The following is a 25,135-nucleotide window of genomic DNA, read 5'->3' on the forward strand; positions in this document are numbered from 1 at the left end:
TGGCCTTGTGTTTGCTACAAAATGTGCGATGTTGACTTTTGTGCAAGAGAAGAGGAGTAGCCGGCGCCACGCATTGGCACCAACCTCTCCTTACATACATTTATTAAAAAAAAGTATATCAAGGAGCGTGTTAAAGCAAAATATTAAGCGGAGTGCTGATGCGAAAGACTGGGATGACTCATCAAACGCGAAAATTTAGCGTCGGCAAGGTCCATATACGAGTGATGCAAGAAACCATTATTACGTGACGAACCCATCATGTGACGTCACAGACCGTAAAAGTTCCTGACGCCATCATGACGTTACGAACAGGGACGTCCTGGTCTCACATCCTCACTTGGTCAAAATGCTCTTATCGTGGAGGCAGTGCATAACCAGCTGAGGCGCAGAAAACTTGCAGTGCCTCCATTCCCTAATTGATTGATTGATTGAAAATTGATTATTGGATTTACTGATTGACTGACTGAAATAACTTTAGTGGCATACTGCGGGACGCGCGCTAGAGGGAGTAAGAAAAGCATGTTAGGAGCAAAAATAACTCGGAGGAAGCAGCAGAGAAAAAGAACACGATGGTCTTGGCCTTCAGCCGTCTTAAATGAATGCATAAGACACCCTGTGAGTATTTTTTCCTGTTTAAACAACAAAGTGAAAGAAAGAAAGACGGTCGTGATTGTCTGCACAAGAGCCTGATTTCGGGAGCACGGAGCGATCACATGTAGGCTCTGGCTCCGTTTTCAAAGAGCAACACTTATCACAACGAAACTAAATTCAAAGTCGACGACCCCTTTGGCTGAGATTTCGCTCAAGAAGGCTCGTTCCGCCGTCACCCTCTTTGAATAGGAAAAACACTGACCACAAAAAAAGAAGAGAAAGCTTCCTCTCGGGACGATACTCGGCCCATTTCTTTTTCTTTCGTGATTTCGAGGGGTTACATTTCTATCGGACACGGAGGAGTAAAGAGCTCCGTCACCCGACGTGAAGGGGTCTGAGACCCTCGAAGACAGCCGGAGGGCGACTGCTTATCACGCGAGCACGCGCCACAGAAGGAAGCGATACAAGACTTGTGAGAGGCCCTCTTGGATACAAGTTATCACACTTGTACTGCCATGTCCGAACAGCCGCTAGACTCCCATTGGTCATTCTGGGTCACGTGGATCGTCGGGGCGGTTGATATAAAAAAGCGTCCACCTGCCTTGCACAGACAGCGGCCGTCACAGCGCGGGGTCTGAGCTCCGTCCTGAAGTGACAGACGAAGAGTCATGCGGCTACTACTGGGGCTTGCAGCCCTTGCGGCTGTGGCCGGTGAGTACTTTGAGATTCGTAATAGCGTGGTCTTTTTTGCTGAATCGAGCGGTGGTTGTGACATGGATGGAAGATTGTTTGTGGATGTGCAGAGCATCACGGACAGTGGCGGATCCAGGGGTGGTGGTGGTGGTAGGGGCAATGATAGTCCCTTGGAAAGCCTGTCTCAGCACCCCCCCCCCCCTTACTTTTCCTCAGTGCTTGATGGTAACCTCCCATTATCAATTAGGATAAAGAGTGGGACCACTGTGGACACGCCATCTCCGGCTTTACTTCGAGTAACCACACCCCCCACCCACTAATATGGGTGGCTGGATCTGCCCCTGATCACGGTGCAGGAGCAAAAGTTAGGTTTTGAGTAGACTGAGAACGATTCGTAAGCTTTTCCTTCCGAGGAAAGTAGGAATGATCTCAGACGCATTCTCACAACAGTAGATACTGTTTAGCATTTTGCCGAGGGTCGAGAAGTCAGGTGAGTGCGAGTTCACTAGGACCACAAGTTACCCTCTGAATGAACTGAGCCCACATGGTCGTACAGCGTATGAGAAAACGTCCCGTTAGCTCCACAACAAGTACTGTACCACGCTAGCAGTTTTCAGGACTGCGGCGGCTGCATTTCCAATGGAGGCGGAAATGCTGTAGGCCCGTGTGCTCAGATTTGGGTGCACGTTAAAGAACCCCAGGTGGTCGAAATTTCCGGAGCCCTCCACTACGGCGTCTCTCATAATCATATGGTGGTTTTGGGACGTTAAACCCCACATATCAATCAGCAGTTTTCAGGATGTTCGCTCATCATGCCGCATGTAGTTTCCAGCCGGCCATATTACAGAGGGCGCGTAGAAGCGTCCAGCCTATATTACGATCCAGTTCTGGAGAATGTTCGTTTAAGCGGTCTCTCGGATTTTCCCAGGATCTGTGTGAACTTCCTAAAGCAGCACACCGTATAGACAACACCGTAATCAAAACATGGCGATGTGGGAAGAGGGTAGGGTAGGGGGTATAAATGCTATCAGCACTTTAGTTTGGGACTTACTTTTTGATGACGCAAACGTTATTTCCTCGAATTTAGCCGACGTCATATCATCCATGTTGGCGTTGTGTCAAGTACGGAATATCACAGCCTTAAGCTGATAATTTTGAAAGCCATTTATAAATTGCTGCCGCATATATAAGGTTATCCAATGCAGCCGTTTCAGTTTAATCAGACAGAAGGATTACTCTGGACTCAATTATCCTGAAAGAAAGGTACAAAAGCAGCATTGTTTCGTGCTTTTAGTGACTTGCATTTTCTAAGGCACGTCCGTGATAAAAAGAGGCTCTCTGGTTAGCATTCACGCCAACTAACGTTTTGTAAAGCATACCCAGCATGTCACTAACGCACGACTTTTTTTTTTCTTTTTCTCACCAACAGTCACCTTCACCTTCGGAAATGGTAAGATTTCATAATCTGTAATCGCGCCTACATGATGTTTAAGATTACAGGAATTCGAAAGGCAATTCTGTTTCTTGTGATGTTAATGAATAAAAAAACACTAAATGAAGAAAAATAGAATGAATCGATATCTCTCAGTATAAAATTAAAACAAAAACAAAAATAAAAGATTGAAGCCAGTGGAGCTTATCTTATGCAGAAATAGCACTTATTCAAAGTACATGAGTTTCTTCGTTTTCTTTATAAAGCTGAATATTACTGATAACTAACATACATAAATGGCAAGGAAAGTATAGGGGATGCTATTAGAAGTAATCTTAATGTACATCTGAAGCAAAAAAAAAAGTGGACGAAAAGATAACACGACACCAGCTAAGACCAAACTCGCAACCTTCGAATAACGCGTCCGATGCTTTACCACTGAGGTGCGGTTGTGGTCATTTATCCGTCTACATTATAGAGTACACATGTGCATATCGTTTCAGAATTACATTAAAACTACTTCTAATACCATGCCATTTACTTTCCTTGGCGTCAATGTCGATTAGTTCGATTCATTATTGTGCCTAACAAAGAAAACGACCCCTTAAATTTATACCAGCTCTATAATTGAATAAAGCTGGTAACTTAAACATTAAGTGGAGTTTAAATTACCTTATCAGACAACTTAAACTGACGCACGGCATGCACATGTCAGCATATGAGAGCACTTCCAAACAGAACGACAGGAAGCCCAAAATGTGCTTTTTTTTTTCTTATTTACGTAGTCGACACAATCACTCCTTTCCCTACAGAGCGCAAATGAATCACTCTACTATGTCAAAACGTAACGAACCAGATAAAATTAGTTGTGTGACAAGCAGCAAGTACTTGCCCAGGTTAAAATGAGTTCAGACATACCTACATTTCTTGGGACGCAAAAAAAATGAATAGCGTTAACTTCGGTATGAAAGGGTCAACTATATTCGATAATCGACTTAACGAGAAATCGGCTCTTTGAAATCAGCAATCCTACTCACGCTGAGAATGCTAGATACATAAAACTAATTATTTTAAGTTCAGAATTCACCGTAAACAAGGCATTTCTTACCTGTACCTTTGTGGTAGTTTAAACTTAAGCAGACCGAACCATGAGAAGCTGACATAACGGCAGAGCAAGGTTCGTTTTGCGACAGTCCTGAACTTACATTTATTTGATGAAGGATGTGAACACATTTGAACTGAACTTTTAGTGCCATAACCTGAAACGTAGTTGTCAATTGTCTTTCAATGCTTAACTTGATTTTTAGGCTCCCATTCGAGTAATTAGTTGATCGGATCGGTTGGTTGTCCCTTAGATCACTGGCGCAACCCACTACGGGGGATCAGCCATGAAACAAATGGTACATTATCTTAGAAATATAATTGTTTTACCAGCCGAATACGTTTAGATAGGGATGCTATAAAAAAAAACAGATAGGTAGAACATGAATTGAAAATAGCATAAAGAAAAAAAACCCAACAACTAAGCTAATAGAGTTATAAATAAAGTTAACTTATGTCTAATATTAGCATTCTATTCGTTTGGTTCCTTTAGAAAATCGCATGCGGCTTGAAAAACTTTCCAGTGGCTAAAGCCCTTTTCAGTTGCTCCAAAAGAAAGGACAACTGAAAGGGATAAATTTAAAGCCACCAGAAGCACGAAAACTAAACGCATCTTCGTTTAAGCCGACATGGCGGCGATGCTCGCACTAACAATTTCGTTATACAATTAATAAATGTAATTATAACCAAGTGTTTCCCACCACTAATTTATTTCACTATAACCGATAATTCTCTATACAAGTTTTCATCAGAAAGAGGTGGAACTGTATTGTTTTTTGCACAAGTTGCTGACTATAGAATCGCTTAGGTAACTTCTTTTTGTTTCTTTTTCTGGAGCTGGGGGGGACTGACACCTATACGTACCGGGTTCTTACAGGTTATGAAATCGGACGCGAGTACATATACGACTACTACGGACACTTGCACACGTTCATGCCAGGAATGAGTCAGCAAGCCTCCGGCATCGTCCTGAAGAGCAAGATCTTGGTCCAGCCTAAGAGGGACTATCTCATTTTCAAGGCGAGCATTCTGTTTACTCAGTGAATAACGGCAACTACGCGCTTTCTTCTTCCTCAAATCATGCTGTCCTCACCCCATCAAGCTCAATCATTCCGAGACAATACCACAGTGAGCGAAAAACGCCCCGAACCACAGTGTGCCCATCTTCGGTGCAATCAATTTTTTTATTGGTCGCTCCACGCGACCATACGTACTTATGAAGAGTAGGATGATGAATTATTATTGATGCTGCGTTCGGCGTTACAAACGATATGTAGTCCGGGAAGCTGTTCCTTGAAAAAAAAAAAAAAATATGGGACTGCCTGTTTACGAGAATCCCTGTTTGGGCTCAGCGCCAATGTCATTTGAAGAAATCGACATGGCATAGAAGAGGGAAATGGGGGGGGGGGGCAACATAAACCCATTCCCGAAACATTTTAAACTTTACGTGTGCATATTTACACGCACGAGCCCCCCCCCCCCCACCCCCACCCCCCCAAAAAAAAGGAAAAAAAGAACCATCTGGTCACGTCCAAGGTAAAAGACATTGATGAAAGAGCCATAGCCATGTTCGCGATAAGCGCAGAAATTTTTGGCTGGGTTAGCGGAAAAGAAACAAAACAACAAGGAATTACAGAAAGTGACAAAGTCGTTCATCTTTTATGTAAGCGGTAGGAGACGGACACACTACACTTCCTACGTCAGGTGCACGAACTGCTGGGAGACTTGGTAAATCATCTTAACACGGTGGTGCGCGAACAAAACGATAGCACAGAAGGAAGAAAAGTAAGCACAGCGCACATGGCCTTCCATGCTATCGTTTTTTTACGGACATCACCGTTAAGATGAGTGACTATGTGAGGTGTTTTGAAGCTTGTCCCGTTTTGATGTCTCGACGAATATGCGGAGCTGAGTGTCTCCAAGCGACGTTGTGGCAGTGAGAGGGTGTTATCTACCGCTTGCAATCTAGGTGGGTTTATCTAATGTAACCCAACAATGTAAAATAAGCAAGGGGTAGATAAACAGGGACAACTTCGTGTCTACACTATATCACTGCCTCTAGAAATGAGAGGCTTATCATGAGATGTGGGTTACGATGTTCTGAAGTTTCAATTTTTCACGCTGGCATTGTGTCTATAAGAAAGTCCCCAAAGATCTACGTTCGATGTAGAGTTACCTGTCATTAAGATAGAACGTGAATTCTGTAACAAGCAGATTGTCCTGGTCGATACAGATGTGGCTGTTTTCTGCGAACGCGAATGATAACCGGAACAATCGCAGCGCCGAGGTGGCGAAGACAAGCTGTTTACGTGCTTCGTGAAAAACACATGACCAATCCGTTTTCATATACACATCCTTTGCAAATGTTCATTTCGTTCGGACAAGATCGAATGTGAGCGACAAACAGCGCACCTGGGCGGTACGAAAAGTTACGCGAGGCACACCTACACAGCACTGTGTCTGTGAGCTTCGTAAATCTTTCTGTACCGTATAGGCGCGCGTTGTTTCTCGCTCGGTCTGTACCGAATGGCCTGCCAACAATCTGTGTGACATAACGTGGTGGCAGGGTGAACGAGGCTCTAGTAAAGCTTCAACCCCTCACCCCCCCCCCCCCCCTGCCCGCCAATGAAAAACCCTGCGCAAGCCTACGCATGTGCCCTGCGTTGTTCCAGGCACTAATAAGCTCTGTTTCGCGCCCAGGTGATCGATATGAAGTTCGACAGGGTTCACAAGGACGTCGAGTATTTCAGCGAGCATCCGTTCCAGTACAGAATGGTTGACGAGCTGAGCCGCTTCATCGAGAAGCCCTTCACGGTGCGATACGACCACGGGAAGGTAAGTAAAAATGTCTGTAGACACTCGCGTGACAACGCGACTATGGTCGCTCTGCCGTGATAAGTCAAACGTTAAACGTAGTGATTAACGAAGATATACGAAGCGCTTAGAACACGAGCTTTAGTTAAGGGAGTACTGACTCGAACACTTGAAATTGTTCACTTTATTATTATTATTATTATTATTATTATTATTATTATTATTATTATTATTATTATTATTATTATTATTATTATTATTATTATTATTATTATTATTATTATTATTATTAAAATACCGCCAAATGTCCTCATTAGAAGCGTACTGGATAAGTACATGGTGAGAGGGCCACATCAGGAATGGTAGCTGATTATACGTCACGAGAAAAAAGAAAAAAAAAGAAACAAAAAACAAACTCAGCATTACACAGTTAAACACAGAAACAAACAAAATAAGTACATCAAACTGAAAATGAAAAAAAAAAACGTTAAACAAAGTCATGTGACCATGTATACCCATATACGTGATTGTGGAATATGTTTTTTTTTACTGCTCCATTATGTCTTGTCCGTTATGATCAGTTGTATATTGTATATGCTGTGCGTTTGGTATTCTTAAAACTTTGGACCCTATGTGCTCCATGTTAGACACCTCTAAGGGCCAAGGAGTAACCTGCGCCTTATTTGTGCGCAGACATCTCCTTCCTTATATGATGTCAATAACATGAATGAGTGTGAATAACCCCATAAAATAATCTAACATTTATCGCCACAAATCACCACAACATGTTAAAATAGAGTAACAAGAATAGGTGAGAACTGACATACAATGATGTTAAGTGAAATATAGGGGGGGGGGGGCGTTATTTGAAGTACTGTAAAAGTAAAAAAAAGAAGAAAAAAGTGGACAAAAAGATGACTCGCCACCGACAAGATTCGAGCCTGCAACCTTCGAATAACGTGTCGGACGCTCTACCACTAACTGGGCATCGGACACGTTATTTGAAAGTCGCAGGTTCAGATTTTGCCGGTGGCAATTCATCTTTTCGTCCACTTTTTTTTTTAAGATTTACATTACTTCTAATAACGCCCCCTACACCTCTCTTGGCATCATTGTCTGTTAGTTCTCTTCCCTCTCTGCTCTGTATCTTTGATCTCCCCCATGCCCCTCCCATGCGCAGGGTAGTAAACCGGCTGCCTATAGGCTGGTTAACCTCCCTGACGTTCTTTTCCTCCTGTTTTACTTCCTTCCTTGTCTGTTAGTTCTGATTAATATGCTGTTTGAAAAAGTAAACGAAGCCTTAAATTTACGCTTATTTTCTACAAGAATAGGCGGTTAGTAGGGAATAAATGAGGTCTTAAAAAAGTAGTTAGGTTGTGGAAGAAGGCTCCGAGCGAGCACGAACCTGCGAACACTAGGTTTTTCGACACGCAATTCCCTGCTCGGTTTGTGACAAGGCATGTTCGTGTCTCCGCGCGCCAGGTAATGAACATCCAGGTGACCCGGGGAGAACCAATATGGTCGGTAAACATGAAGAAGGCCATAGTGAGTCTCTTCAACGTCGACCTGGAAGCCATCAACCCCATCCTGCCCAAGGAAGAAGCCTTCTACGCCGACTGCGAACGAGGCAGCTGCGTTGGTGGCGTCCGCTCTGAGCTCCCTGGCATGTATCGGGTCTACGAGGTCAGTTGGCCGCTATTATGATCGTTACCTGGAATGTTTCATTTCATTCCATTTTATTTTCTTAAAGACCCGCGAGGGGGTATTACATAAGGGGTGGGTAATTGTAAAGACAAAACATGGAAACCAAAGATTCAACATAGAAAGTGCTTATTGACATTTTCCATGAACGATGATGGGCAGGGAATGGTTGCAATTTCACTGGGAAGGCCGTTCCAGTCTGGTGCGGTACGCGCGAAAAAACGAGGCAGAAAAGGTACAAGTCCGGGAACGTGGCCGAGCAACTTGAAGCAAATGGCTCGTGCGGTGAGATATGCGTGTTGCGGGAACGATATAAGGTGGCGCATGCAAGGGACTATGAAAAATATCGAAAAACCGTGATACAGTTTTTTTAGGCAAAATAAGTAGAACCCACTTATACAAATACCGGCTTGGGCAATATATTGGTTGGCACCGTCAACTTTCGTATGTTTTCTATGGTGAAAAAAAAAAAACCACTCTCTACAATCCCCGCGTGTCACAGTATCACTTATAACAGCGAAGTTTGGCTGCTGGGCATCCATCTCGAAAGGTAATCGAACGCGAAATAACTGGAAAGAAAGAATAAAACGAGAAATTCAAGCTGCCGAGCTCCAAGCCACACAACCAAGGTCCCTGAGCGCCCCTTCGGATTTACAATATGCTTCACCACAGCGCGGTTTGACAATGCGGCAAAGCTTTTAAAAATGCTGCGGCGCGGGAGCGGCGTAGACTAACTTAATTGAGAAAGTAATGAGTTATCCTCTTGATATCTCTCGCTTGAAGTAATTCGTTCTAGTACTAAATTACCAAGCCACAATGTTATTTTTCAAGCTACTAAGTGCATTAGAGCAAGACGTAATTAGTTTCATCACTCTAACTGCGTCTGGTAAAAGAAACTATCATACAAATCGGTAAGATGTTGTTAGATGCCAGTTTTTATGTTTATTCAACGCAGGACGGCCTTTACGGCGAGTGTGAAACTGTGTACGACATCCAGAAGACGGTGAACCCCGAGAACCCATTCGCGAACGTGTTGAACGTGACCAAGATCAAGAACTACAAGAAGTGCCGCAACACTCCCCAGGTCTTCTTCAAAGTCAGCCACGGTTCACGATGCGTAGACTGCACCGGCGACGAGACTGTGAGTGGCAAAGATTGCGTGTCCCAAGAGATTTTGTTTTTTACATTTATAGAACGAAATCGTCAAACGCCTCAACAATAAACTCCTCCACAACGAAATCCCTGAATAACGAAGGATTCTTCACGTTCCAGCTATATTGCGAGCGTTAGAGTGCATGAAATGAACTGGATGACGAAGTAGTTAAAAAGTGCCAGGCCATAAGTTCAGGGGTGTTTCGCTCTACTTGCGGATGCCAGGAATAGTCCAGTTAATTTTCTACAAAAAAGTCATTTGACGTTCTATAGAAGAGTCGCCGAAGCACAGAAGTTTCCGGCCACCTAGAGAGGCTTGATGCCCCATCCTCATCTGGCATCTGTCCCCCCCCCCCCCTCAAGTTATTATTTCATGTATCAATAAAGTTGCTTACCTACCTGCCTACCATCCTTTAGATATCAGCAAGGAGTTATCGCGGATCAGGACAACGCTTTTGTTATGCTGGCACGAGGTTGCCTTAGGCAGCTACTGAGCGCCATATTGGCTCCTTTGCCTCCAACCTTCACGCATAGCACCGTGTATAATAAACCTCTCCAAATTACGTATGAAAGAACAAGAAACAAACTGAAAACAGTGAACTGATCACAAGACAAAGTGAAAGTTACCATCAAGGAATTGAACATGAAAGCTGCTCACATTCGATTACTGTAACTTCGGCCCGTTACAGCAGGGAATCGTGCGTTTGTAAAGGTACGTTGTGTGATGTTTTTAACTTTGCCTGTTGTGCTCGAATCGTCCGAGCGGTACAACGGCCGTTTTCGGTTGCTAATATTCGCAGCACCCGCTGACATCCAACGCCGCGTACCACTACGACATCCGAGGAACCAGGCACAACTTCATCATCGAGAACGTCGTTGGTGATGGCGAGATTATGTACAGTCCTTACACGCCGGAGGGAAACATCATTAGGATCATTCTCAAGTACGTCATGCAGTTTGAATCAAAACCCGTTGCTGTAGAGAAAGTTTCGCTAAGAGTATTGTGCCTTTTTTTGTTACTACTCCAGAAGCTTAAATCGTTCCAAATGCTTGCATATCTTAGAAATTATCTGGATTTCATATCATGCTGTGGGTACGATCGGAAAGCGAAGAAATCAGTAATCGATACCAGTCAGGAAAGCAATACGATTCTCGCTCAAAATAGCTATTTCTAAAGACATTGGTAGCTATAATTTTACATGCAGCTTTATAGAGATAAACCAATACTTGAAAATCTTAGTTGATTTAATTGTCAGCAGTTTAACGCGACTAGATCTTGTGTCCACCACTGAGGTTTGTTGACCACAGCACTTCGTCGATGAAGCTTAATGTTCCAGATAAAAGAGCCATCACCTAAGAGGACACTAAAGGCAAACGAAAATATATGGAATAGTAAAAGGTCGATGCTTGATAATATCCAAATGTCAACATTATACACCATATGCGCTTTGTCAATCGATAAAATCTTGTAAATGAAGAACACGACTTTCACCACCTGTTAGACATTCAGAAAACACACGAAAAGAATATGCGGGCAGTAAAGCCCGCACACAGTTCTCCCCTAACGGTAATGCGGGCTAACGATACGCTAATGACAACGGTGCGCTAACGCTATCCGGGTCACTAAAAACAGGACTTCCTTTCAAACTAAGCCTGTTCATTGGAACGAAACAAGCATTACGGGGTTTCTGGAGCATTATTTCGACAATCTGCGTCGACTTACTAATCGTCTTCAGCGTTCCTTTAATTCTTAAAAACCACGAATCACTGTGATTGCATGCAGTGCGCTAGACTTGCCAAGAATTCCCAATCATGTTTGCTGTTTACGTTCACTCTCTGCAGCCGTACACTCTATTTGAAGGAGATCCGTGACAGCGTCAGTGACCTGACCTTCAACGAGGACATGCTGACCTACCCGAAGCTCTCGTTTCTATTCTCCGAAGACCACGACACCAAGCGCGTGGTAGATCTCAAGAGTGCCCACCAGCTGGTAGCTACGTACGGACTCAAGGGCAACGTTGACGAGGTACGTACGCAGTCGTTTCGGTGTAATCTCTTAGCTATCTTTTCCTATTAATATAAGTTTTTCAGAACCCAACGATCTGGCGTCCACTGACCCGCTGCCGAAAGTGCAGCCCACATAAAAAAAAAGCCGTATTACGCCCAGAATAGAGGCACTTTGTAAAGGAATAGAGACAAGTCACTTTGTTAACGTCCAGTGGAGCAGGAACACCAGAAGAACACCAGAAAGAACCCTAGCGCTCTTTTAGCTTATTCTTGTCGAATCCAAATGCGATGTGTCTGATGTTGCAGCTCGGTCTTTTCGAAACTACCTATACAGAAAAGGCTCTCTGCTCTTCTATAGTTGAGTACGAAGTACTCAAAATGGGGGGGGGGGGGGGGGAGGAGTGTTTATGTTTATAAGAGGGAAAAGAAAAGAAACGTGAGCCCCGTAACTGTCTGCATCACGGTGCGACACCTCAACGGTAGATCACAAGGGATGGGGGTGAGGAGGGATTAAAAGGATAGGTTAAAAGTATATATAGAGAGAAAGATGCGCTGGGACAGCGAGCGAGGACATATCGAGGAATAGGAGAGTTAGGAAAGATGAAAACATGGTCACAGGAGTCCGAGGACGGAGCACTACTTGCGAGAGCTCTTGTCGGCATCAGGAGATGGCGTAGGGCAAGTCCAGTAGGTCAGAGCTACGCTGTCGTCGGAGATCGGCGTCAGTAGATGACGTGAGCCAGCCCAGTCTGCCAGAGTACGCTGACGTCGGAGATCGCGAGAGCACAACCGGTCGGCACGGAATCCAGCGAGCGAGTCTACTCAAAATCACTTAGTCGAGTACATCATACTTTAAAACGTCTAACATTTATTGAAAACACAGGTCATGTCCCCTCCCTCACGGGCCCTGTGGACAGCGTTGTATACTGGACTTCCTCTTTAAAGCTCGTGATCGGCTCCTCCGAGTCCTCCCTGTTGTTGAAGTAATGGAACAGCTTATACTACCAGGCCACGTTGGCTAAAGCACAGAATGCTCCTTCACAATCAGTGAGGATATATCTCTGTAGAGTGGGCTCAGGAAGCTTCTCGGTAAGTATGAACCCGTTTGAAGCATCCCGAGCACACAGGACTATAAGGTACTTAACTTGAGACCGTGGGACGGCAATGCCACTTGAGAATGTGCCGTGACTTCATGGTACGTAAGGAGAGGGTCACTATGCCCAATAGTCACCGAACCCATGGAGGTCCCCGTACGAAGTTGCGTCAGTTCTCGCACACGGCCATGTGGGCCGTCTAAATGGGGTTCAGGCGACCCGGTCGCTCGTCGTCTCCCCTATGGACTGGCAACAGAGTAACACGACGGACAGATTCTGTAACTGATTTCTCAGTGCATGAGTTGCATTTCCTCACCATTAACACTCATTACAGCTGCAGTGGCACTCATGAGCTTAACACGATGGCCTTGACTGGAGAGCTCACAACCCACTCTGTACCACCGGCAGGCGTGACATTTGTCTTGGGAATATCAGTAGTTGAAACAATGTTTACGTCGGTGGTTGTTTTCTATGTAGGCGCCATCGTACAGTGCTCGCACTACTTTTCCCAAGGGGCGGCATGTTGCCAATCATATGGAGGGCGACTGCGCTTCAAGTAGCCCTTAAGCCTACATAAAAGTGCCGTAGGCTGCGAGTTGAACAGCTGAGCGAGTAAATGGTACCAAAATTTGGTAAGGACGTCTTGCCTTTTGCAAGCAGAGCAGCTGAATACGTTTGTCTTTGCTGTTAATAACAGAAAAGGTAGACTATGCTGCAGAGTGGTGAAAATTGAACAGAGTTCAACTCATTTTGTGAGAAATAGATGAAAACTGTATAACTAGGTCGTCGTACATTTCCCTAAATATATTCGTACTAGATGCCGTTACTGGTAGCGTCAGTTGAGTAATATCATCAGTAGATCATTTCCAGTTCAAGCTATTCTTTATTTCATACAAGACAGGGTACCAGAAAGCAAGGTGACATTTATCTGGACAGGAACAGGAGATGAGCTATAGGGTTGTGGAAACCACCGAGTATTGCTTAAATTAAGGACTGTGTATAGATTGGGGATGCAAGAGTTTTTCGGGCGCAAGTTTTCTCTCCAGGAGGAACACCAGCACCACGACACTGACCAAGAGTATGATTTTTTCTAAAACAACAAGACTCACGGTGACTTCTGTTTTGTAACGTAAATTGTGCGGTAGGTGCAAATGACGTATATGGAGGCACTCGTGCTTTCTCGACAGGTTGGCCGACTATTCAGGAACTTCGTGGAATGGGACTTCAGCGATGAAGACCTCAAGGAGGCCATCAAGAAGGACAAGCTGCCCATCAAGTTCCTGGAAGTCATCTATTCGTTCGTCCTGCTCGACTACAACCAGATAGACGACTTCTACCACCGCTACGTTGAGCCTGGCTCCAAGTACCACAAGTACGTTCACTTGGTTCGCGCGTGCTGCCTAATGTGATGTGTCTATCTCTTTTCCCTCTCTATCATTCATCCTCTCTATCCTTTCATCTCCCCGTCCCCCTCCCATGCGCAGGGTAGCAAACCGGCCGCCTATGGGCTGGTTAACCTCCCTGGCGTTGTTTTCCTCCTATTTTCCTTCCTTTATATACCACGTCTTCTTTCATTATACAACCCTTGTTTGCCCTTACTAACTTTCTTTGTGACTCGCCATTGTTTCTTGCGATTTATCATTGGAACAAACTACCAAGCGATGTTGTAACTGTGCGTTATCACGACACGTTCGTTAGCAAAGCAAATTAAAAGAGATGTGGAATGTAGAACTGTAACCTTTTGTGGCTTTCTTTTGTTTAGTCTAGAACCAATATTACATCACTTATCGCACACCTCAATTAATGCCTTACTGAGTGCTACAATGCATTACTATGTCTTCTTTGATGCGAACTTTTGCTTTCTGCGTTTACCTTTTATTTTTATTTTTTTTTCGTATTCTGTGTAAATATTTCTTTTCTGAACATAATCTTACTGTATTGTAACTTCCCCCCCCCCCCCCCCCCCCCACAGTGTAATGCTCAAATGGGCCCTTAGGGTATATGAACATGTAGAGTTTAGCCATTGACAAAGTATCTCACACAGTAGTTCAGCGCTAAAGACCGTAATGCTTCTCGCTTATTGCTAATACTCGAGGAATCATGATCAAAAATTTGTACGATGAATGAGTTCCATGTTGCCTGATCTCTCATTGTGGTGTGAACTCGTACCCTACTACGTCGCAGCATATCTAGAAACAGTATCGTCATCAGCCTCGGAGGTTTGGAATTTCTGCCCACTTCCCCATTTCGGAAACAGAACGATGTCTTGAGATTAGGGGTTCGTAATCACCATCACGTCATCGTATAGACACGGACTTCAATCGTGGTTGTAGAAAGCCAGTTTAAAAGTTTTCACCCGCTTGTCTCACATCACCGCCTTAATCTGCCCACTTAGGGAGTATTTCCTCAGCGTTCTGACGGCCGCCGGCACAAACCCGTCTTTCATGTACGCCAAGCATCTGATCCAGAGCAAGAAGCTCGACGAAGACGCCGCCGCCGAGATGCTCATCAACCTTCCTAAGCACATCCGGGAACCCACGGAGATCCTCTTCGACGAATTCTACGTAAGTGCACTAACGTTCTACGCTGTCTTGTAAAGCTGCATGTGAAATTCGACGCGAAGTTACTCTGATGACAGGAATAACCTCTGGGGTATCTCGCTGTATTCCGTGACACGGTAGAGAACGCCCGAAAAAAAAAAAGAGTTCTACAGAGTGAGCCAGAAATGGCACAGAAATGTCAAAGGGAAAACCCAGTGCGGCACCTGAAGTACAGTGAGCGATAGAGACCCGAGTATGAAGTATAAGGGCCATACGTAACAACTCAGAAGGCCTTCAAATTGACGAGTAATCCTGTCGAGAACTCTTTATGTCAGAGAACAATACTTCCCTCTAAGCCGAGGATAGTAGGTGGGTTCACACGGGCAGGGAAACACAAGGGGATAATTTTGCCACTCATCTGCCATATATATCAACAAAGCTTTAACGTAGGTCTCAGCATTTCCAATAATATCGTGCACACGTTAACGCTTTTAATATTAAAAGAAGCTATTTCGATGAGCGACTGCACTGTAGGCATTACAGCGACCGAAAGTTTAGTGCATAACAGACGTTTTCATTCTATCGCACTTTTCCTTCAGAATGCTTCAATTTAAAATCAGAAGACAACGGCAACCTGAGCTCGTAACCTGTTTATGGCTGTCCTAGGAAAATCCTCACAAAATGCCCGAACAGCAGCTGTTCACCGTTCAGTTCTTTTGTCGTATACGTTATATTGAGCTTCCTAGAATCAAACCAACCCTCATGCAGTTCTCGGAGGCAACAGAATTCAGCAAACACCTGTGATACGGTGTGAAGTGTGCGTTCGAATGTGTCTCTCTTCGTCTGTCTTTTTTTTTATTCTGTTGTTCCCCTCTCTATGTGTGAGGTAGTAAACTAGACGTAGGCTAGTTAGTTTCCCCACCTTTAAGACCCATAATAAAGAGTCTTTCTTGAGACACTATGAGGTAGAGTCGATGATGAAGTGTCTCTCTCTGACCGAATCTCTCTGACCAATTTACCGAATAGATAAGCTCTAACGTAACCTACATCCTCCCCTTAACGTGGAGACATGAAGATATCACGACCATAATTCGCTTTAGTTGCGACGTAAAAGTGTATTTTTGCGTTCTGTTTTTTGTTAGGTCTTTTATAAGCTTATCTTGTTTGTTAACTTTCGTACTCTATTTAATGGTACCACATTTTTACTTTCGATGTAACATTTTTTCACAACTTTTCTTTGTACGTGTATTGATCATATTCTTTTCATTTACTTCAGCCCCTCCGCTGTACAATGCTTCTTGTAAGCCCTGTGGGTACCAATAAACAAATGAATAAATAAATAGATAAATAAATAAATAAATAAATAATATTTTCTTTTGTTTTTCCTTTTTTTTCTGCCCCTGCTCCTCCCTAGGACATTTTTGTCACCAATACCCTTCCCCTATACAGTGTAGCATGTGCGCGCCCTATATAAGCCGGCAGAAGTGTCTGCTCTTTTATAAGGAGCTCTCTCTCTCTTGCTGTATGTTTTCTGCTTGAATGGCCTGTAACATGACCTTTTTTTTTCCCCCTCCAATCATCGCAGCGTCTGTGCGAGGCAAGCTACGTAAGAGAGACCTTCAGTCTGCACTCAGCCTGCCTGCAGTCGCTCAGCAACATAGTGCACGACAGCTGCATCCTCAACTACCACAACACCTGGAACGACGCCAAAGACCACGTGATCTGCACGCCCGAAGTCGCCACCAAATACTACAACGTCAGTATAACGCCCCCACTCTCTGTTGGAGGGACAGACGTCGAAAGGAGGAAAGAACGCGTTATTAAATCCTGGCGCGAATGAAAAGTACCTAAGGTATAAATAGTGAGGCATTCAAGCGTCTTTTTCAGAATGTAAGCAGGATATATGTTTTGAAGTAGCGTTTTAAAGTGACACTGATCCAGGATGTGGCGCCGCCTAGCGGAGGAGCCCTGAAGCTGGATGACAAAGTCTTTCACTTTACCGCGCACAGTCTGACGCTTCCACGCCCACCAAAGCCTTCGAAATCATGGCGGGAAACTTTCTGACGCGTCGCTCTGATTGAACTATCAGCCACTCTCCGTGCAGATGTTGCTGGAGCACCGTTCACATCTCCCGTAAGGGCTCACGAGGCTGTTAAAGTACTTTTGTGATTTTCGGGAACTATACGGACCTGTGTGAACGCCTTTGAATATTGTATGGTGCCACCCCCACATACGCGTCAGCCCACTAGATCATTCCCTACTTTCCTTTATTACTCCTCTCTTTCATGTCTTTCCACTTACCTTTCCCACTTGCGCAGTGTAGGGTAGCCAACCTGGCATGTGTCTGGTTAACATCTCCACCTTCTCTCTCTCTCTCTCTCTCTCTTGTTTTCTTCCTTCTTTGTTACCGAAGTATTCTGTGCTGCTTGCGAGTCAAAATGCATTGCGCGTCTGAGAAGCGGCGTTGCCATGGCGACAACTAGTAGAGAACGTAGAGCCGCGCCTCACGGGCGGCAAACCACCTCGCAATAACACAAACCACTGTCACGCCCACGTCCTATACGGTTCGCAGCTTACGTGCTGCGTATGCGACTTTTTACACGCAGTTCCCACGAAGTTCTTGATTGAACGACTGTAGCGTTGATGACGATTGACGATCTCTTCAAGATGGCCGAGTTGTCGGCCTCTGCTCTTGACGCGCAACGGAACCGCCCCGTTTGGTTCGCAGTACCTGGTGCCCGTGTACGACCGCGAGATGACTGTGGCCGAGAAAATGATGTACATCAAGGTGGCCGGAAACTTTGCCGTCAAGGAGTCTCTGCCGTACCTGGCTCACTACGTCCGCGACAAGACCAACAAGTACCCGGCCTACCTGAGAATGGTCGCCATCTGGTCCATGACCAAGGCCGCCTTCTTGTACCCGGAGAAGGTGAGCAACCGGCAGAACTGCTCACGCCTGCATGACAGCACGTAAGGGAAACATAAATAATGTAAGAAGCTAGAGACGACCAGTTCGTATTACACAAGTCAACAAAAAAATTTAGAGTTTGGCCAGGTTCCCTCCCTCATAAAATGTACCACGCCCTTATGGCTCACTCGAACTCACACTCATCCAAGTTTTACTCAACGAGACAAACTCACCAAAATATTACTCAACTCGATATCGCTCAGACTCACAGCTCGATGTGAGTTTGAGTCAATCTGAGTGAGTCGACTCAAGATTGAGTTAGCCGACCTACGGTCTGTAATACCTTTGTTAGAATCCCGATAAGCTAGCCGTTTGCGACAGTTTGACGATCATCTAATAAAAAAGTAAGTTTTCCCCCGTGCTTCAATTCATAGCGTTTACTACAGTATTTACTCGGTAAAACAATGGCGCTGATTCTTCAGCCATCTCGGTAATGATGCTTAGTACACGGAATTGCCTAGTCTTCGAGATAGCATGCTTAGAACGCTCCTGCGAATCTCTTTATTGCAGTGTTTTGGCATTTGTTTCGGGTAAAAGAATGGCTTAGTGAAGCACGAGAGCTGATTCAAACTAGTGAGTCTATGAGGGTCAAGGTGGGGAAGTGAAACTTCTGAAATCTCACCGAGCTTTGTTCTTTGACAGAACGATTTCGGGCCTCACGGATCTTTACGCAGCTGAAAGAGCGCGAAGCACAGGCGAATCCAGTACTAGTCATCATTTCAATCCGTTTGAAAGGTCATATGTTGCAGCTCACATAAATCCAACCAATTCCCCTATAGTGAGCTGTTATCAAACTCTGTACCTAAATTGTCTTCGACGGTTTATAGATTTGATCTTACTTAAGCAGTGCCAAACCACGTGACGCACTCAAGAATGGAGCGTTTAGAAAGAGACGGCTTTGACGCTTACAAACACGAAACACATAAATTTGCTGGAAAGCGGCCGTTGGTATTGCATGCGTGCAATCATTCAGTCTCGTGGACTGTGATGACGACGCAGGTTCGCGAGATCTTGTTGCCCATCTACCGAAACTGGACCGAGACACACGAGATCCGGATCGCCGCCTTCTCCGTCGTCATGAGGACCCATCCTGACCTCTACCTCCTGAAGTCCATCGCCGCCGACTTGGTCACAAGCGAGCCTAACACTCAGGTCATCACGTTCGTCTACACACTCTTCAAGAGCTTCGCCGAGTCGAAATACCCATGCCACTTCGATCTGTAAGTTAACACTAACTTTTAAATGTTGTTTTTCGCGCTATAAGATCTTGTATGTGCCGCCGCGACCGATTTGATAGACAGGACCTAAACTGCAATAAGGCAGAAGTTCAGTTAAATATAGAAGCATGAAGTGATAAAAAATATTTGAACGAAGTGTTGTTGGAGCCAACGTTTAAAACGTGGACTGCTCTTTTTCGAAAACGTCTTCTTCAAGACAACAAGTGCTTAGAAGCACTTGTTGCCTTGAAGAAGACAAACGTAATTGTCTAAACGTGTGCCTCTTGCAACACCCCTTGTTCAAGAACTTTTTAAAATCGTTGTAGGAAGTTCAAAATGTCGCAGCGGCTTCACATACACAGTGTAAGAAGCCGTACGTACAGTGGTGCACATTCACATGAACTGATATTTTCAGCGTATTTACTAGTAAAGTTCTTGATGTTGTCCCCGTTCCATTCCTAATGCATCATGTGTTGACCTTATTGAGTGCTTCAAGAACAACAACTTAAGGTTATATATAGCGAGAAGGAAGACCAATTTTCATTAGGAAACTGGGCAGTTAGTCGTACACGAAATTAACGGGATGAGACAATTTCCTAATTGAGAGCAGAGTTTTTTTTTTTTTTTGGAGAGTGTGAACGCTGCTACAGGCGTTCTGAAGGTTGTCTTTACAAGCCATAGTACCATTAAAGTACGCAATTTCAATACCCACAAACCAGGTCCCAGCACCTCCGATATGTGATACCCATCATCGAGGAGGCCGATGTACTGAAAGACATCAACGAATGGACCTACTCGAAAATCATGATGAACAGCGGATACGAGCGTAAGTTATGCACAATCGCACATTGGGCGTAGCGCAGTTTGCTTATTAACAAGCCAGTAATATTTTCTTGTTTGATGCAATACCAGTAATGAGTCAACAAAATATTCAGTGCTTCGAACGCCAAGAGAGACGATTTATCAAACGAAATAAAAATAACTCACGTTTCCAATTTATTTCACTTCGATTTGTTGTTTAGTGCGCACAGTGGAACAGGCTGACATGGATCGGTAAAACGCCCGGACGAATTTTACTCGTGTACAATCACATAGGCTTTCATTATGTATAATATATCCTTGATTAAAAAGAAGGGAAGCCTCATGGCAAGCAGTGTACTTCTTGCCATTTCCTTACTTTGTCACTGATGGGAAAGTGTAGGTTAGCCAAATCGATTTCTTCAGAAAAAAAAAAAACTTATACCGCCACTATAAAGTGTGCCTTTCACTGTCAATTTATCAATTTAATGAAGCATAATGCAGTGACGTTCAGCCGTCATGCGTCATACAAATGCAACATTTAGAATGATAGCATTTAAAAAGTCAAAGTTACTTGTATCGAGGTAATACAGCACTTTTTCAATAAAAGAAAAAAAAACTATACTTAACAGTTATCGAGAACTAAGTTAACTATACGTATAAAGGTAGACGACTGCAGCTATTCGACATCTCGGCTATATTTCTTGATCAAGCGCACACCTCCCAAGCCTTCACGTATTGAACGAAAAAAAAAAAACATTCTTAGTAGCACGAACATGTTCTTAAGCACTACGGAATCCTCATAACTGAATAAAAAAAAGGTCTTGACATGTTCATGACATGCTCATGACATGTTGCTGCTTATATATACCACTGAAGAAAAGTGTATGTTTAAGGACTCGTTTTTTTGTTTGTTAAACAAAACATGCACGAGAACTAACAGACAATAATGCCAAGGAAAGTATAGGGGGTGTTTTTATAAGTAATGGTGATGTAGATGAGAAGAAACAAAGTGCACGAAAAAATAACTTGCCACCGGCTTTTAATGTCGCACTCTTGGCGTTTTCGTTTCGTCGAGCAGCCGAGTACGACTACGGCGGCTTCACGGCGCTCTCGTACGTCATGGCCAACGACAGCTACCTGCCGCGCACGGTGATGTTCAAGATGAACGACTACAAGAACAACTTCAACTACGACAGCCTCGAGGTGACCTTCGACGCCTGGGGTCTCGACCAGCTGCTCGACAAGGTGTACGGACCCCGCGTCACCGGCGACGTGCACCCGGAGCGCAGCCTGTGGAACTTCTTCGGACGCAAGAGGCCCACGCGAGACATCTCGCTCAACAAGGAGGTCAAGGAGATCGACCAAAACGTGAGTGAACAAACATCCTGTGGAGAGCCTAGATTGGGGAACTCTGAATCTCGTTCCGCCAAAGCTTCGGTATACCAGTATGATTATGACGCGCACCACGTTGGCAGACTGCTGATTAATCGTGACCCACCGATGGTCCTTGAATGTGCACCCAAATCGGACCTGACGGGCGCTAACGCATTAGCAAAGTGCAATGTTGGGAAGAACGGCTATTTGGGTCAGTTAGTGCATAGCTTAACGATGCAATTGAGGCAAAAACTGAGAACGAAGTCTATCCTGTCATCTGTCGTTTTCCTACTCCTTCGTAGTTTGCGCCACAATTCTCTCGTTGAGAAGTCCCATTGCATTTCGCTTCACTCGAATCGAAGCTACCGTGTCCAAGAGTCGGAGGATACCCAGACTGGCCACTTTTAAAAAAAAAAGCTCTCGCAGCATGGCGTCAAAGAGCGTGGAGTAGTCAGTAGTCTTGACAGAGGGATTCTTGTCCCCTACTTGTGTCATTGTATTGCCATAACCTTCGTATCTTTGAAAAATAGAGTGAACGAATGATTGAAAGCAATGTTTCGAGTTCCCTTACCTATTACTCTTTTTTACAAACACGCCATGCAGTATTGTAGAAAAAAAACACGAAAGTGCATGACGATAGTTATAGCGCGACAACAGAACGACGACAAAGAGACAAGAAGGACACGAGCGCTAACTTCCAGCTGACTTCACTGCGCAGAGCGCGAAAACATATAGAGGAGACAGTAAACCACGTGACAAAAACAATGTGGCACCAAGAGCAATTCATGAGTAAGGGAAAAAAACAAAATCACAGAAAAAGGCAAAGAAGAGTTTGTACGGAAACGAAAAAGAAAAGTAAATGTAATATAGCTACTTGCGCGCACCGAAACCTTCGAGGAACCTTAGTTCCTTCTCGTACAGAGACACGGAGGGCTTGCTAATGCACGACACCTGTTCACGTGCCACATTTGTCGTCGTTCTATTCTCGTGCTATAACTATCGTCATGTCATACCAACTAGCCCAAACTGCCACACTTCTACGAAAGTGCAGCGACATGTCATCTCCCTGGTGCATCTGCGTTACTGTGTTATCTTGCGTCATAACAGCATTATAACGAGTAACGTATTTCATTCATGTGTCAACCATTTCGCGAGCGACCGAACGCTTTTGATGGATGCGTAGTACGCGTAACGTACGTTATCTTGTCGTCGTCCTTCTTCTTCTGCCGAACAGCTCCACATCAAGACACGGGACTACGGAGAGCCATTCGTGACATTCCGGGTGGCCGCCTTCAACAACGAGATCATGTCGTTCACCTTCAACGAGACCGCGCTGGCTCCTCTGTTCACTGAAGGTGAGCCCGGCGTGACATTGTGCTCAATACAAATCATGCTATTGGGCTCTAGATCGACAAGCAGAATACGCTGGCTAAGTGGTGCGAGATGCTCATACCACAAAGTTGCAGCATTGCCGCTCATTGACCACGTGTACACGCTCGCTAGCGCAGGAAAAATAGTGTCAACATAGTGTGGGCAGTGGGAACATTTTCTTGACTGCGCAAGCCTATACTTGATGAGAGCTAAACAGACTGCTAAGATCACTACCTATAGATTAGCCAAGAGTATCCGACAAGAAAAAAAAAAAACATCTTAAGCGTGCATAATGCCCGAGGAACAGAAATTAAAATAGTACAGGACATGGTACACTTGAAGATGAGCCTAAAGAGAAAACTTTTGCTACGTCATATGAGCATAAGGTCTCGCAACGCCCAAGAAGAATGAAAAAAGTGCGATTAAGGTTCTCCCGGCTAGAAGTACGGTGGGGTACCTTTGCAACAATGCGGATGCTGATTCCAGCGTAAGGCGCAGGAAGAAGCGTGATCTGTCCTATCTTGTCACCTTGGAGCATTCTGCGTACAAAGAAATGCTTTTTCTTGCCAATTATGCTGTACAAACCGAGGAGGTACCATGAAGCCCAAATAGCCACCGTGTTGTAGCCAAGGGTACATTTTACGCCAACTTCCGCAATGTGCACTTCACTGATAAAAACCGTAGAAGCCCGCAATGTCAGCAGCGACGTCTCGTCGCTTCCCTTCACGTAAAATTTTCTATCGAAAATGCCCAGGAGCCGACCCGTTCTCGTGGATCAAGAACTTTGCTGGTGAGATGAAGGACTTCAAGGTCCAGAAACTCCTGATCGGCGAGGACATGTCGCTGTTTCTGCCAACCGAGCTCGGTCTGCCTTTCTACCTGGAGCAGAAGCAGCCGTTCTTCGTGAACTACAAGAACAAGGACTTCAAGTTCGACGTCAAGGTCGCCCCAGACGGCAGCTACATCGAGGAGATTGGCGTCAAGATGCAGGGACACTTCCTGTAAGTTCACAAGTCCTCCAGTTTCCGATGTACCCTCTCTCAACAATAGTTTCACTTTGAATTCCAATGCTTCGTTACAGAAAGAGTGCGGCAACTATATGACAATTAATATGACCAGAAGCGTAGCCCGGAATTGTTTTTCTAAAGGAGGGGGGGGGGGCGAAGAATAAGACACCTCTCCTCTCCTGCCCAAGCCAGTGAATCTGAGTAGAAGGACCGAGGGGCATTTCACGGAAGCGATTCGCGACGGGAACAGGGAAATCGGATCACCCTTGAAACATAATCGGAAAAGAAAAGCGCTCAATGGGAGGTAATGTATAAATATATTTACATGAGAAAACACCACGCTGGCTTTAAAGCCAAATCCAGCGTTGGCTCAAGCAGTTATTTCTGGACAGACGATTTGTCCATCATCATTCACGGTGGTGAGGCTTCATAGCGTTATTTATTGTGACTATAAAATATATAGATTTAAACGTTTTGAATCGGTCATTGATTGTAAAAACTAGCGTATGCCCTGCCTCAGCACTAAAAAAAAAATTGGCTTACGCAATTGAGCTTGTGAAACCTTGCTTGTTCCATTCGGCACCAATAATCACATGAACAGACCTGCCCGCAATTTCCCTCAAAATTGAGGACGCAGTCGCGCGCACCCTATCTTGACAGAGACTAACAGACAGCTCACGCCTCTGTACATGTTGTGCTCTAACAGCTCGGTTTGCGGTGAAACGACAGACATCATCAAGGTGGCTTCACTCGCTGTAGCGGCTCCTTTTTTTTTTTTACGGCAGAATTTTACTGAGCTACAGGGCACATCGCATGCTAAAGGAGTTCGCTGCTGGTTTTACATCGTATAACATTTCAATTTGTTGCTCTCACATTCCCTTCCCCTTTGCGGCTGAACCGTGTTCATTTCTTGTTTTTCCGACAGGTACGATACGCACATGATTGAAACTGCGAGCGTCTTGCTGCCCTTCGAGAAGGTCAGCGTCGGAGTGGGCTACGACAGCCGAAGCGCCATCTCGGTACCGTTCAACTTCGACGCCGGTCTGAGCTTCGTCGACCACAAGTTCAAGATCCACGGGCGGCCGCAGACGCCGCACGAAGTGTTCCACTACGAGTTCAAGCCTTTCAGCTTCGTCGAGAGCTTCGAGAATTTCCTGCCTGTCACTCACGAGGACACCCGCGTCGACATCTTCCTGCCCGAAGATCTGCACAAGGTCAGTGCTTACTGATATGATATATAAGGAGATGTTGGCGCACCATTACGGCGCCGGC

The 25,135-nt window shown here is 44.8% G+C and overlaps 1 protein-coding gene across 1 annotated transcript in view; it reads left to right on the forward strand.

The window, feature by feature from the left end:
• Positions 1-1,167: 1,167 nt before the first annotated feature.
• The window catches only part of LOC119181338 (vitellogenin-6), a 38,139-nt gene continuing 14,171 nt past the window's right edge, over positions 1,168-25,135 (forward strand). The window contains exons 1-18 of the mRNA XM_037432553.2: positions 1,168-1,302; positions 2,714-2,734; positions 4,695-4,837; positions 6,518-6,652; positions 8,114-8,314; positions 9,288-9,473; positions 10,285-10,427; positions 11,327-11,510; positions 13,773-13,957; positions 14,981-15,149; positions 16,711-16,881; positions 17,854-18,054; positions 19,093-19,313; positions 20,030-20,136; positions 21,190-21,479; positions 22,720-22,840; positions 23,611-23,857; positions 24,789-25,077. Coding sequence (XP_037288450.2) covers positions 1,260-1,302; positions 2,714-2,734; positions 4,695-4,837; positions 6,518-6,652; positions 8,114-8,314; positions 9,288-9,473; positions 10,285-10,427; positions 11,327-11,510; positions 13,773-13,957; positions 14,981-15,149; positions 16,711-16,881; positions 17,854-18,054; positions 19,093-19,313; positions 20,030-20,136; positions 21,190-21,479; positions 22,720-22,840; positions 23,611-23,857; positions 24,789-25,077 — 3,057 coding nt within the window. The 5' untranslated portion in view covers positions 1,168-1,259. The remainder of the gene's footprint in view (positions 1,303-2,713; positions 2,735-4,694; positions 4,838-6,517; positions 6,653-8,113; positions 8,315-9,287; positions 9,474-10,284; positions 10,428-11,326; positions 11,511-13,772; positions 13,958-14,980; positions 15,150-16,710; positions 16,882-17,853; positions 18,055-19,092; positions 19,314-20,029; positions 20,137-21,189; positions 21,480-22,719; positions 22,841-23,610; positions 23,858-24,788; positions 25,078-25,135) is intronic.

This window comes from Rhipicephalus microplus, chromosome 10 (assembly GCF_043290135.1).
Source record: "Rhipicephalus microplus isolate Deutch F79 chromosome 10, USDA_Rmic, whole genome shotgun sequence".
Taxonomy (NCBI): Eukaryota; Metazoa; Arthropoda; class Arachnida; order Ixodida; family Ixodidae; genus Rhipicephalus; species Rhipicephalus microplus.